Below are 13,346 nucleotides of genomic sequence, written 5' to 3'. Positions count from 1 at the left end.
GTGCGCGCACGTGCGCACACCCCCGCATTGCTTCGCCGCGAGGACGTTGCATGCGTGAGAGGTGCATATGGGTATGTTTGCGCCTGGTGAGAGAGTGGAGGGAAGGGAGGCCGTAGCTCGCTCCGCCCACACGACTGCACTCGAGAACTGCTCGGTCGGGAGCAGCCGTGTGATATCGCTGCTTACTTTTTTTCGACATTCTTCTGCGGTTCCGCACTACAAGCAGACCAAGAGATCAGCAGGGAGGAGGGTGGGTGGGATGGCGAAGACTCAGGCCTCGGTGCTGGCAATGTATACCTCTTCACCTTTCATCGTCTCCCATCTCCCGTCCTCCACGAGACACACATGCGCATCTTGAGACGCACCTGGCGAGTGCCGCTCGTTGCCCCTCCCCACCCCCCTTTTTCCGCCTTATCGACTTGCCACAGAGCAGCGGGGGGAGGCGGAGCGTGGCGTCGATAAAAGCGGGAAGAGGGGGGCGGGGGCCATAGCACAGGACGCGGCTGCCCCACATTCGGCATCCACACAAGACCAACGAACCCTCGCGCACCGACACATAGACATATACACACACACACACATACACGTCGACAGACACGCACGCGCACGCCACTTCTCCGCCGTCTGTCCCCCCGTTTCCCATAACCACTCCTCACTTTCTCAGATGACATGCTCAGTCGCAGTCCTTCGCTGCATCTTGACTTTCCTTTACATTCTCCACCCCATCACCACCACACCACAGGACCCCTTCACCATGACCGCCGTCCGTTTCCCACCCCCTCTCCACACGAGACGGGTATACACACACACACACGAGCGTACTCCCCACCAGGCAGCCTCTTCTCTCCAAATTCTCTCGCGCACGCTCCGCTCGCCTCTGTCGCACCGCCTCTTCACCGCACCATCATCACCGGGCCCCATGCTCACCTCCCCCACCTCTCTCTCCTCGTACGTGGCGTGATACATCAGGGCAGTCGTGTGGCCCCTCCACACCACTCCCTTCCGACCCCCTCCCGTCTCAAGCACGCAAGAACACCGCAGACGCAACAGACACTGCACCGCCCGACACACATGCTTGCCGGCACCGACACCCCCACTCACCCCCTGGGGCAGTGCGATGCGACAGGCAAGTGGACATAGCAAGCACCTCCCACCTCCCCTATTCACTAAGGTGGCTTAACACATACACAGACACGGGCACACGACCACGCAGCACGCGTGCGCACCCCGCTTCTGAAAACGCTTCCCCGGCCCATCTCTCTCTTGCGTCACGTGAACGTTCCCCACTTCCACCTCCTCCCTGTCCCTTGCATACGGCATCGCACCGGCGCACACGTGGGCAGAGAGAGAAATAAAAGCACAAGAGAGCGCGCGCGCGTGCAAGGTGAACGACACTGGAGAGGCGGAGGATCGCGCTACGAAGTGTGTGCGCGCGCGTGTGCACGTGCACATGTGCGTGTATGTGTACATGCCTGAGTGGCCGTGCTAGCTCTCACAGTCCATGGTGGCGCACCACACACACATACACGCGCAACGCCCTCACCGACAGCGAGAAGGCCAGCATACTGAAAAGCAAATGGGAGAGGGAGAAGATGGGCTGCGTCGTTGCCCCACCGCAACTGCAACGAGAAGCCGCACCGCTTGCCATCACGCGTGGGGTCTCCTTCGGCGTGACGGTGTGCGCTTGGGCGTGCCTACGCGCTCCTGACGGCACAGGTGAGAAACGGAAAAAAGAGTCGTGGAGAGATGAAGGGCGAACACACGGCGTGCACGCACGCGCGTACCGAGAGGAGAGACACACATGCACGCACACAGAGTCGTGATGGTGGCAAGGCGCAGTGGTGGAGGGACAACGAGATAGAGGCGGAGAACGACAGTAGACACATACATGCGTGCATCAGAGGTGAAGCGAATCACACACCGCGGGAAAAAAAAACCACCGGATGGGCGAGCGAACAAGGAATGCTTTCACTGCGGGAGATGCACACGTACGCGCACACATGCATTACATGCGAAACGAGCAGCAGCCAGAGCCATCATCAACCAGACGCAATCTCCCGTGTGGCGCTTGTCTACATGTGTACAGACGTGGGTGACTGCAACGTGACACGCACCACCACACACACCCACACCCACGTACAGGCACACAGACAGACAGGCACGCACACGGGGCCAGCTCTGCCTTCCTCCTCTCTCCCACTCCCTCTCATCCTCTCTTCATAGTCACTGATCCCTTCTACCACCACCGCCGCCATCACCACCGCCACGCACAGGTAATGGACTTGGGGCGATGACAGTGACGAGGTGAAGGCAGAGAAACAGACACGGAGAGGGAGGAGCGAGAGGGAGGAAGAGAAACGAAGAAGGCGAGCGATGCGGCACCTGTGATCGCACGAGGAACACAGGTGTCCCACGATGTTCTAGGGTTAGGGTACAAGAGGGCTGTGCTGACGGACCAGAGAGAGAGATGGTCTGCCAAACTGAAGAGGGAAGGGGCGGCGAGAGAGAGGGGAGGAAGAAAGGGGGGGGGGGAGGCGGTGAGGGATGCAGACACACACACACACGCAGACACACAGACACACATGCGTGCACATGAGCTTACTGGCTACATCCACGAGCTCCTTCACCCTTTCAGACATTGCACGGCTTCCGCGGCTGTGTGTGTGTGCGGCTGTATGCCTTTACCCCTCCCTTCCCTCCCCTCCCCAGCATGGCCGTCCGCTCTCAGCCTTTCGCCCTCTCACTCGAGTCCTTCCATTCAGTGGCATCGATGACGGCTCCGACTACGCTGTCGTGCGCCGCACCTCGGCCATGATGAAAGCAAGCGGCACTCGCTCAGAAGCCCCCCCTCCCCACCCCCGTCCATGCCTTCCGCACTCGTCCTGCGCGCGGCTGCTTCTTTTTGCGAGGGGATGGTGAGAGGATGGTGGTGGTGGGGGGGGTGCTGGTGGTGGTGGTTGGGGGAGGGGGGAGTCAGTGGTGTTCAGGAAAGAGGAGAAGCGGAAGCGGCGCAGAGAAAGGGAGACAAGCACTTTGGTGTTGCTGCAGAACGTGCTGTGCCGTGCAGGACTGCAAGAGCAGACTACGCCATGCACACACACGTACACACACACACCCACACACACAGCTCTAGGGGAAGGGTAACGTTGAATCGGGTCATCATCGCATGTCATCCCCCTCAAAGAGGGTGCAGAGACTTGGAGGCGGGGGCGAAGGGAGAGGGGGAGCGGGGGAGAGGACTGGCATCAGGGGAGCAGCATCCCATGTATCGAGAACTGAAGCATAGAGAGAGACACACGCACACACATGCATCCCCGTGTCTCGGATAGGTGCACCATCGCCTGCGGGCTGTAGCCACAAGCTCGTTGGTTTCAACAGCCACAACCGACTCTTGCTTCTTTCGCTCTTCCCCTTCTTCCGCGAGACTCAGAGCAGCAACGCACACACACACACACAGAACGCGGCTGTGGGGACGACAAAGGGAGAGAGGAGCGGCGGCTTCGACTAGGAGGGAGACGGGCAAGGTGCATTTTGATGGGTGCAAGGGACACTCGGCTGTGATCTCGTGGAGGGTCCAGCATGTTTTCGGCGAGGTGGTGAAGGCATAGCTGCAGCGAGTAAGATGGCGCACGGTTGGACCGAGAAGAAAGGGGAGATGGAAAGGGAACAATGCGCAGCAAGAGAGAGAGGAGTGGCCAAGACAGTGAATGTCAGCGGGAGTGGTTTTACGGGAAGCAGCGAGGCTGAGAAACGAGCACGCCAGAGAGATGGCAGGAGTGCGGCCATCCACATCCATCATCGGCATCATCAGCGCTTGCGAAAACGGAGGCTGAGAGGCGAGTCCAGTGAATGCCACAAAAGGAACGTGAAGAGAGAAGGCGAGGGCTTGATGGTCTCCGGCCTACTCGTGGGAGTCACGCTTGCCTCGCCGTCTGTCCTCCCCCATTCAGGACTCACCTGGGCGATGGCTTCGCTTCGTGCATTCCGCCTGTGTTGTTGTCTGCGTCGAGTCTCCTCTTTCTGGCCCCCCTCTCTCCCTCTCTCCTGAGAGAGCGAGACGGCGGGGAGTGGGGACCTGGAGAGATGACCTCGCAAGCGAAATTGGTGGACTGCACGCGCTCCCACAACGGTCATGCGTACCCTTTTCACATGCTTCTCTGTCCAGTCGCCATGTCCTCAAGACCCGCACCACTACCACGCCGTGTTGCGGAAGGCAAGTGGGCGTTCAGTTGGCTACCGATTCAGCTTACCACCTTCGAGGCAGCAGCAACACACACACACACCACACATAGAGATGCCTCTATGCGTGTGCCTTTCTCGCAGCGGTCGCGCCAGCCACCGCAGTAGAAGCGAGGGTTACGTGATTGCGTTGGTGCTGCGTGTCGAGTCGGTCCAGAGCGACCGCCAGCTGATCCAGCATTGCTCGCTCTTCATTGGTTAGCAAAACCGCGTTGCTCGCCATGGCTGCCGCGTCCTCGTGGCTGGGGTGAGCCCCGGTAGAGGCGACAGCGACCTTGGCAGCCGTCGGAGATGGCATGGTGCGGGGTGGCCTCGCCGCGGCAGAATGGATGCGCGAGGGGTATGTAACGGTGGAAGCTGGTGGATCAACTGGGGAGAACGACCTGGGCAGCTGGAGGCCATTAGCAGGGCGCGCACCACAGCGCATCTCTTGCGTGCTTGCGAAGAAGAGCACCTCTGGCGCAGCACACGCACGCGATGAGAAATTGACCGAGTTGGCCGTCATCTGACGTGGCTCGATCAAGTCACCGCCACGGCCGCGTGCCTGGCGTCGGCGCAGCTCCGCATCGATGGAGTCAATGGTGGCGTCCACTGGAGACGATGATAAAGCAAAGGTGGCGTGCGCTGCGCATGCGCCATTGGTGGGCTTTCGAGGTGATGAAGTGCTCTGCACACGCGGGTAGATGCGCGGGTAGTGATCGCGCCAGCAACTGTCTCGCCGTTGCGACGCTGCCGCGGCCTCCTGTTGTGCCTCCGCCCACAGCTGATTGCCGTGCAACTGTGCCACGTATGGGTGATGGAGGTAGGGCCCGTCGCGCGACGAGCGAGGGCGGCTCTCCTCCACCTCCCGCTCCCCCTTGCCCTGCCCCTGCTGCTGCACCTGACTTTCGGGTGAGTTACCACGGCGCACCTTTGTCGCCGTCACCTGCCGCCATGGTAGGAGCGGAGATGTTCGTTGTCCGGCAGATGGACGGAGGCGCCGTGAGCTAGAACGACTGCTGCTGCTGCGGCTGCGGCGCTGTGACACAGTGTCGTTACCGGACGGGGAGAACAAAAAGCTGTCCGCCAACGCATGGGCGGCGGAGATGCCGGTGGAGGCGGACGTGCGAGATTGCATGTAGGAGGGCTCTTGGCGTGTCTGTGTCATGCACCGAGCCTCAGCTCTGCCATCGTCTTCGCCTTCGGACCGTGTGGGCCTCTGCACAGGACTGCGGTACTGAGGCCGCGGGGGAGACAAGTTCACTTCCTCCAGTGGATACATGTACTCCTGCGACGGTGGCGGCACAAGCTCCCGCAGCCGTTGCTGACTGCAGGCAGTGCGTCTCACCGGCTGATACTGCTGCTGCAGGTGCTGGGCGCGCCGAGACGCATTTTCGATTCGCTTGACGCCACCGTCGCCGTCGCCGTCGCCAACGTGCCCCGCCTCCTCGTTGCGTCTTTCAGGCGAAGGGTGACGGCTGCTGCACACCAGCTTCACCGCCTCTAGGGTGACCTGCAACAGCGCATACGCATCCACACAGCCCTCGCGGTCAAACAATACACGCTGCAGATCTACCCCTGCCGCCTCAGGCCACGCATCATTCTCCGTACCGGCCGCTTCGTACGGCCCCACTGCACCGCAGCTACGCTCATAAGTGCCCTTGCGAGTCGCCTCGTCGATCCAGCCAAGCACCGCCTTCTTGACCCCGCGGATCTCGTCAACAGTGAGATGCCGCTGTCGCGGCACCCACTTTGTGCGGGCAGGAGGGTCACGGGCGTAACGATACTGTACACGTACCCGGGGCTGACGAGACACCGACACATCACCTGACGCAGCGCAGCTGGCAGCCCCACCGTCCGCCCCGACGACGATGCAAGGCGCACAGTCAATCAGCACCACACACTGCAGCATGCGTTGCAGCCGATCGCCCACCTCCCGTTCGTCGATGTAGCGACGCGACACGATGGTATGCGCGGTGGCAGCGGTGGCTGTCGCGAGTGCCACACGCCGCGTCTCTACCGTCGAGCAGTGCTGAATATCGCCAGCCGCGTAGAGCCGACAGAACAAGTGGAAGTCGGCGAGGTTTTCTGCGTCGACATGGATAAAGTACTCGCGGAACACTGCGCACGCGGGGCTTAGTAGCCGATAGCGGTGCAGACAGGCCGCAAACTCGTGCAGTATGTGGCGCCACTGCAGCACCCCGTAGCGTGAGGACAAGAAGGTCGCAGTGAGGTCGGCCACAGTGGTTGTGGTGGTGGCGTCGCGACTGCCGGCGGTCGCTTTCCTGCCCAAAGCATTTGCCACACCGTAGAACGATGCGATGGTCGGCGCCGTCGCAGCTGACTCTTGCTGCACCGCCACCTGTGTCACAAAGTCCTCGATCAGCTTCACCGCCCAGTGCGCCGTGCGCGGCGGCGGCGGATGCTTGCCCGCGGTGAACGTCGCTGGAGTTGTAACGCGCGAGGGAAACGATCGAGACCGTTGCCGCTGGAGCTGTCGCTGTAGCTCACGCCGCGTCGAACTGCCGCAACTTCGTGGCCGATCATCCGCCGTGACGGCCACGGTTGTGTTCGACGATGGCGCCGTCGTCGACGGCCGCGACTGCATTGGTGAGAGTTGAGAGGCCTTGCACGCGGATGGGGATCGCTTCATCGCACTCGCTGACTGGCCATCGCCGAGCCCCTGAGCTGACGACGCACGCAATGCTGCTCCAGCCGTCACCGCCGATGTGCTGTGTGCGCTCAGCTCATTCGCTTCATTGCACTCCTCCATGGCGGCCCCACGCTCTCTGCTAGAGCCTGCGGCGGGGTTGTCTGACGCTGGGCCGCCGCTACGGCCGTCTCGCTTCGCTCCGTGCAGCAGAGACCCGCTCTCGTGCGCACTGGGAAGAGGGCGGCCACTCGAGTCTGTGTAGCGCAGTTGGGAGAAGGGCACCGTCCTAACACCAGCGCCAGAGCCAGCGGTGGCTGGTGTGATAGAGCTTGGCGCCAACACCTCCGCTGGGATGCTGCTCGCTGCGCCATAGAGGTGCTGCGCTGCTAGCTGTTGGTAACGACGTGAGGCAGCCGTGGACGGCGCTGCTGCGACTACCGAGGAGGACGGCGGTACCTCATCGGCGTGATACTGGTGCCCGAGTGGGCTTCTGTACGTGCTAGCGCCGTAGAGGCGATTCCACGGGATGCCGCACAGCGGCGGTGATGTCTGAGGGCCATCCGCTGAGGAAGAGCCCATGCCCCCAATCCGCTTCCCAATGTTGCTGGCTGGGCGTTGCAGTACCGGGTAGGTGCCGAAGTCACCTGCGGCCGAGTCGGCCGCCTTCTCTCTGAGTTGTTGATCGTCACTGGCCGGCACAGGCACCTCTCGTGGGCGGTAAGGCCCACTGAACATTGTGTGTGTGGAGCGCGGGGGGGGGGGGAGGAGGAAGCAGACGAGAAGGGAGATGGAGTGGATGTGCGTGTGTCTGCGTGCGCTGGCTACAGCGTCATCTATGAGTTGAGGAAACCAAAAAAAACAAGGCAAGAAAACGAACGGCATGCAACACAGCGAGAGAAGGATGAAGAGGGGCGGAGATCGGCTGTGCAGTGGCGCTGCACCGTTGCACACGCGTCTGCGGAGTCCGCTTGCTCTCTCGAGGTCATCTTTTCCGCGCGCCCCCACCATTCCTCTCGTTCCCAGCTCTGATAGAGGGGCGACGGCGGAGCGCAAGACGGTGACCAACCTCAGGTGACCGAGAAGCCATAAGCTGGTCGTGATGGCCGGAGGTTCACTGCGCCTCTTGCTTTGCGGATGAGAACAAGAGCGAGTCGAGCAATGTGTGGGTCTATGCGAGTACCCCTAGGTACGCACACACCCGCTGTAGAAAAAGGAGAACGGAAAGTGGCAGTCCAAGAAAGCACGGAGACAGCGCGCACAAGCAGATCACCTTGTAGCCCTTGCATCCGGACTGCTTGTGCATAGGCGACCATACACACACACACACACATGCGCATGCGAGCGTTGAAGAGGAGGTGGGAGGAGGTGTGAGGCAGACAAGAATGACCCACACGTATCCGTGTCTGTGTGCTTGCGTCTTGTCCGTCTTCTTTCACGTGCATCTCACATGGTGGGTGAAACACGCGCTACCGCACACCACGTGCGCCTGTTTCACCCACCAGCAGCGCGTCTCGCAGACGTGCGGTCTCGTGTTGGGACGTCGTCAGCTGCACTTGCAGGTGCGTCTTCACATCGCGCAGGCCCTCCAGCTCACTCCCAACGGATATCAGTCGTCCACGAGCGAGACGCAGCTGCTTCGCCTGCTCGAGCTGCTGATACCGCAGCTCCGCATATTGCGCCTGTAGCTCGGACGCTTGTGTGGACGCCTGGTGAGCTTGAGCAAACTGCTTCGACTCGAGCGTGCGTACCAGATGGCGCAGCTTCGTTAGCTCCTGTTCCAACTCGATCAAAGGCTGTACAGCCGTCGCGCCGGCGGTGGCACTGGTGGGCATCGACGGAATGGCGAGGGGTTCAGTGAGGCCGGAACTCACGAGACCGTCATGACCGTGCAGAGGTGCAGGAAGGTGCGCATGCCCAGTGCCAGCCATGCGGCTGCTCTCAGTCGCTGGTGGCGAGAGCAGCGACCCACTCGGAAGGCCCACGTGCGCGGCACCACCGCTGCAGAGCACGCGCGTCGCCTCGACACGCATCGCTGAGTTGGCGGACACCGTTCGAGAGGAGGGAGAGGCATGGCATGCGTCAGCCCTCTGGTGAGGCGTGTGGTGCGGCTGGCTCACTGGGCCGTCTCGAGCGCTAACTCCTCCTCCAGCGAGTGTTGCTCTGGACACGGCCGCGCCCTTTCGTGCCTGATGTGGTGCCTCTGCGCGCGGCTGCGGCAGGCGTGGTAGAGCATGGCGATCACTCGAAGAGCTTAGTACATCCGGCTTTAACGCAGACACGTGTGGCGACGGCAGCGCCGCTGCTTCTGGATCGGTAATCGCCGGCGTCTTGGCGTGCGAGTGCCACTGCGCCGCCTTGAGCGACTTGATGAGGCTCTCGGGTGATGACCAGCCCATCTGGCGGGCGCAAGCCATTACGTGTTCAAGGCGACGATCAGCGAAGCTGTCTGAGCAGTCCTTATCGCGTGCGGCGGTCCGGCCAACACCCTGTGCGGTTTGCGGCGGCGAAAGTGCGGCGGTGGTCTCTCTTCCAGGAGTCATTTTTAGTGCCGCCAGGAAACGCTGCTTGGCGACCATGAGGGCTGTAAGAAGCGGCTGTTCCGCCTGCGCACGGAAGGCCGTTGCCGGCAGCGGTGGAACGGACCTCTGTGCCAAGGGGGGAGGCAGCAGGGCTGCCGCAGGTGTGGGCGTTGCGGCACCGCCGCATTTCCGAAATAGGTGACGCTCATCTCGTTGGGAAGAGGTGGAGGTTGGCGTGATGTGATGTGGGGACGATAGCCGCGGTGGTCGCGGCGGCACCGGCGCGAAGGACGCACTGACCTTGTCGGTGGAGGTACTTTGTGAAGAGCCGCTCTCCCCGCTTGGGGAGCGTGAATGAATGCCGTCGCCGTCGTCGTCGTTGCGGATGCTGGCTTCCGCGGACAGCGAAGACTCGCTGAACCGCTGCAAGGCACATCGCAGATCCTCGGCCTCCGCCTCCACCGCCGCCGGGTCTTCGAGCGCAGATGGGTACAGGGCGGAGTTGAGCCTGCTCATGGAGATAGCAGTGAGATCTCGGCGGCTCGCCGGCACGCTGGGGCGCTGCACGTCCTCGTCCTCTGACAGAGACATTGGTTGCTTGGCGCTACGCTGAGCGACGTGTCGACGGTGCTCAGACGCCGCGGAGCTGCTGCTCTCGCCGGCGGAGGGAGTCACCTTCAAGAAAGGCGCCTCGCTGGAGGCCATGTGGCGCTCCCTTCGATCTGGTTGCGAATGGGACACTGCCGCAGCTACAGTCTTCGAAAGGCCCTGGCGTGGGACAGGTGAAGCGCGGTGCATGTCCTCCGTTGGTTGAGCGGCAGCTGGGATGGCGCGAGTCGCCACGGCGGGAGGGTGGCGCTCACTCTCGCTGTCGTCTTTCTCGCTGTCACTGGCGCTGGAAGACGACGTGGGCGGGCGCCGCATCCCACCACCTGCAGCGACTGGGGTCGTCGATGGGGTTGGCGCCTTGACAACAACTTCTACGGCGGCGCATACAGCTGGCTTTTCTGCCGCGAGTCGACTGTGTGTACCGGTTTCTCCACCCCCAGCAGCAGCGACTCTCTTCGATCCACTCCTGTCTTGCATGCTGTTGCCGCTGTGTCTGTCATCCCCTCCGGCTTCTTTCGCACGTGCCATGGCAGCAGAAGCAGCCAATGATGATGCAGCCACTGACGTTCGCGGAGGCCAAAACATGCGCGCTTCAGGGTCACAAGCGTGGGCAACCTCGCGTGTCGTCTGGGCAAGGCTCGGCTCCCGCACGATCGCCCTCGCCACAGCCTCCACCTCGTCCCCGGTCAATTCGGTGCGGTGTGCATGGACGAGGTCGAGGACATAGCAAAACGTGGTGTATGCAACCACGTTGGTTGATATGAACGACTCCGAAACCACTCGGCGCACTGCCGTGTATGTCGCGTGTGTGGCTGACGTAGGGGCGGTGGCGGCAACAGACCTGCTTGGAGGGGCGCCAGCGAAGGGCTCGAGGCGACGACTGCACAAGGATGGTATCAGAGGCTCGGGAAGCGCACGCACAAGCCAACAGAGCACCGCGCACCACATTGACGGTGTCACGGCGTTTTTGAAATTGGCCGCAGAACCGGCGGCAGCGCTGCGCGATCTAGTCAGCGTGCGGCCCAGTTCGGCATATGACTTGAACAAGGTGCGAAACACACGTGGCTCAGGCGCACCGTGCTCACTGCCGCTCCTGACCTCGCCATCCCGTCCTACTGCTGACGCTACTGCCGGGTGGCGGACTCTCGCGCCCGTCGCTGCCGCCTTCCTCGCGCGCCGCAGCGCCTTCTTGTATCGCCGCGAGCTTACATAGGCGTGTAGGAGCTGTGCGGTGCGGGTTTTCCACGCTTCCATCTGCTCTGCACTCAGCACAGGCGGTCTGCCAGCATTAGTGGCTCTACCCTGACGCTCTCCTGCTGCACCGCTGAACCATTCCCACGCAAGCTCCTGCAGCAGCACCGGCACTCCATCCTGGTAAGCAGTATCCACCGCCACCACCTCTTTGCCCTCGTCGGTGTGATGGTGGTGTTGCTTTTGTTCATGCTGCCGTCGCAACGCTTTTTGCACGTCGATGCAAACCCCAAGCAGAGGACTTCGTGGCGGCTGCGACGCAGTTGCCGAACCGCTCCCACCCGTCGGCGAAGCAGTGTTGCGTACCAGTGCTATCTCTGTAGTGACTTCCGCGCTGCGTCTGAGTCGGCTGGGATCGTGCGACAGGCGCAGCGCCGCACGCTCGTAGGCGACCACTGCATCCAACGGTGCGCCGGCGTACGTGGACAGCTGAGTGGCGGCGCCTGTTGCAGCCGCAGTATCGTCGGCATTCTTGCAGAGAGTGCGTGAAGCGTGGCACCCCATGCACGACGAAGACAGACACACACGTGTGCGTGTGTGTGTGTGTGAGGACTATTACCCTCCTTCTATGCGATATCGAAGCCTGGGAGCCGTGTCTCACCGTCTCTCGGACTTGTTTATTTTTTTTCGTCTCCTCGTCTCCGCGTTATCTATGCGCCTATGCGTTCCCGCGAGACGCCCGTATGCGTATGTCAGCGTCCCAACGCGTGGACATGCAGGACGGACAATGCCGTCGGATTCTTTCGTTTGGGTTTCTGGTCGTACGGCCGCGTCGCCGGGATGTGCCCGGAGCGCATGCTATACACGTCACCGACCGTTCCACGCACCTTTTTATTCTATTTATTTCTCGCTGCGTGCCCCCACCCCCGTCTCCTCTTCAGATACAGGTATACGGGGCTGTGTAGGCTTATGGGGGCGGCTTCCGCGGAGGGGCCGGGGCGACCGAAGCAGAGAGCCCAGCAGCAACAAAAAAGGGGAGAATGTACACTCCAGACGAAACCGTAAAGCCTGGCCCAAGACGATGGATACGGTGATGAGGAAGGAGAGGACAGGTGTAGGTGCGATGGCTGGCGCATGCGACGAGTAGACTTCATCGACTCATCAACACGGTACATACCTATGCCATCACCGTTGCTTCCAGCAACGAAGCCGTTATACAATGGTGGCAGACTGTGGGTAACAGAAGAATGGAGAGGGGGACGGGGTGGTGCGCAACAGCTACACCCCCACAGACACCGCCAAACGTGCTAGTCACCACGTGGGCTTCCCCCCTCGCCGTGGTCCCCTTGCTGACTCACGCACCTCCTTGCGTTGATTGTTGTTCTTTTTTTTCTTCTGCCCTTTCATGCCTTGTGCATGCCGTTGCTGTTTCCCTTGTTAGTGATAACTTCATGATTCGTCGGCGTGGCGTGGCGTGTCAGCGTGTTCTACGTCTGCCTCGAGCTGGAGCAATCACCGCTGACGCTCACTACCACACGGAAGTACATACGAAAAAAAAGAAGAGCAACAGCAGCAAGAACAGCGACAACCAGTGAGGTGAGCGCGTGAAGGCTGCACATGACCCAAGGTTGAAGCTCGTGTGCGTGCTCATGCAGAGCCCACGTCCTTCCAGCGCGTATACATGCGTGCGGGATGCAAGATCTTTGGTCGCGCAAGCACACACGCTCACACATGCCACCCATGCTTGGTGAACAGCAGCGCACAGGTCTAGGAAAAGAGAGACAGAGGAGGGAGGTGGGGGGAGGGGGGAGAAAGGCCTCTCCCATGCAGAGGCAAGACCAAAAAAAAACCTGACGATATGCGCGCAGAAGACATGGAAGAGGGACGGTGGTGGTAAGTGGGAAGTGGGAAGTGGGAAGGGGGAGGCGACAAGCAGAGAGGAGCTGGGCGCAGACCGCAACCGAGGGGGGAGGAAGACACGAGAGATGGAAAGCCCCAAACAAACAAAAAAGGAAAGGCGTCGACTAGGGAAGAGAGGGAGGGAACGTGTGGAGAGATCAGCAAGACACACGCACACATGCACATGCAAGAGCAATGGAGGCCCACAGGGGGAGGGGGAGGGGAGAGAGAGATTGAGGAAAGAAAACAGAAAAAGC

At 61.4% G+C, this 13,346-nt stretch overlaps 2 protein-coding genes across 2 annotated transcripts; both read right to left on the bottom strand.

The window, feature by feature from the left end:
* Window positions 1–4,300: 4,300 nt before the first annotated feature.
* On the bottom strand, window positions 4,301–7,879 carry LMXM_25_0860 (conserved hypothetical protein; the record flags this gene model as incomplete). The annotated part of the gene is made up of 1 exon (XM_003876091.1): window positions 4,301–7,879. One exon carries the CDS (start codon window positions 7,877–7,879, stop codon window positions 4,301–4,303), a length of 3,579 nt encoding a protein of 1,192 aa, XP_003876140.1.
* Window positions 7,880–8,337: 458 nt separating this feature from the next.
* Window positions 8,338–11,754, bottom strand: LMXM_25_0850 (conserved hypothetical protein; the record flags this gene model as incomplete). The annotated part of the gene is made up of 1 exon (XM_003876090.1): window positions 8,338–11,754. One exon carries the CDS (start codon window positions 11,752–11,754, stop codon window positions 8,338–8,340), a length of 3,417 nt encoding a protein of 1,138 aa, XP_003876139.1.
* Window positions 11,755–13,346: the final 1,592 nt, after the last annotated feature.

This window comes from Leishmania mexicana, chromosome 25 (genome assembly GCF_000234665.1).
Source record: "Leishmania mexicana MHOM/GT/2001/U1103 complete genome, chromosome 25".
In the NCBI taxonomy this organism is placed as follows: domain Eukaryota; phylum Euglenozoa; class Kinetoplastea; order Trypanosomatida; family Trypanosomatidae; genus Leishmania; species Leishmania mexicana.
This window is presented reverse-complemented; position numbering and strand designations above follow the sequence as displayed.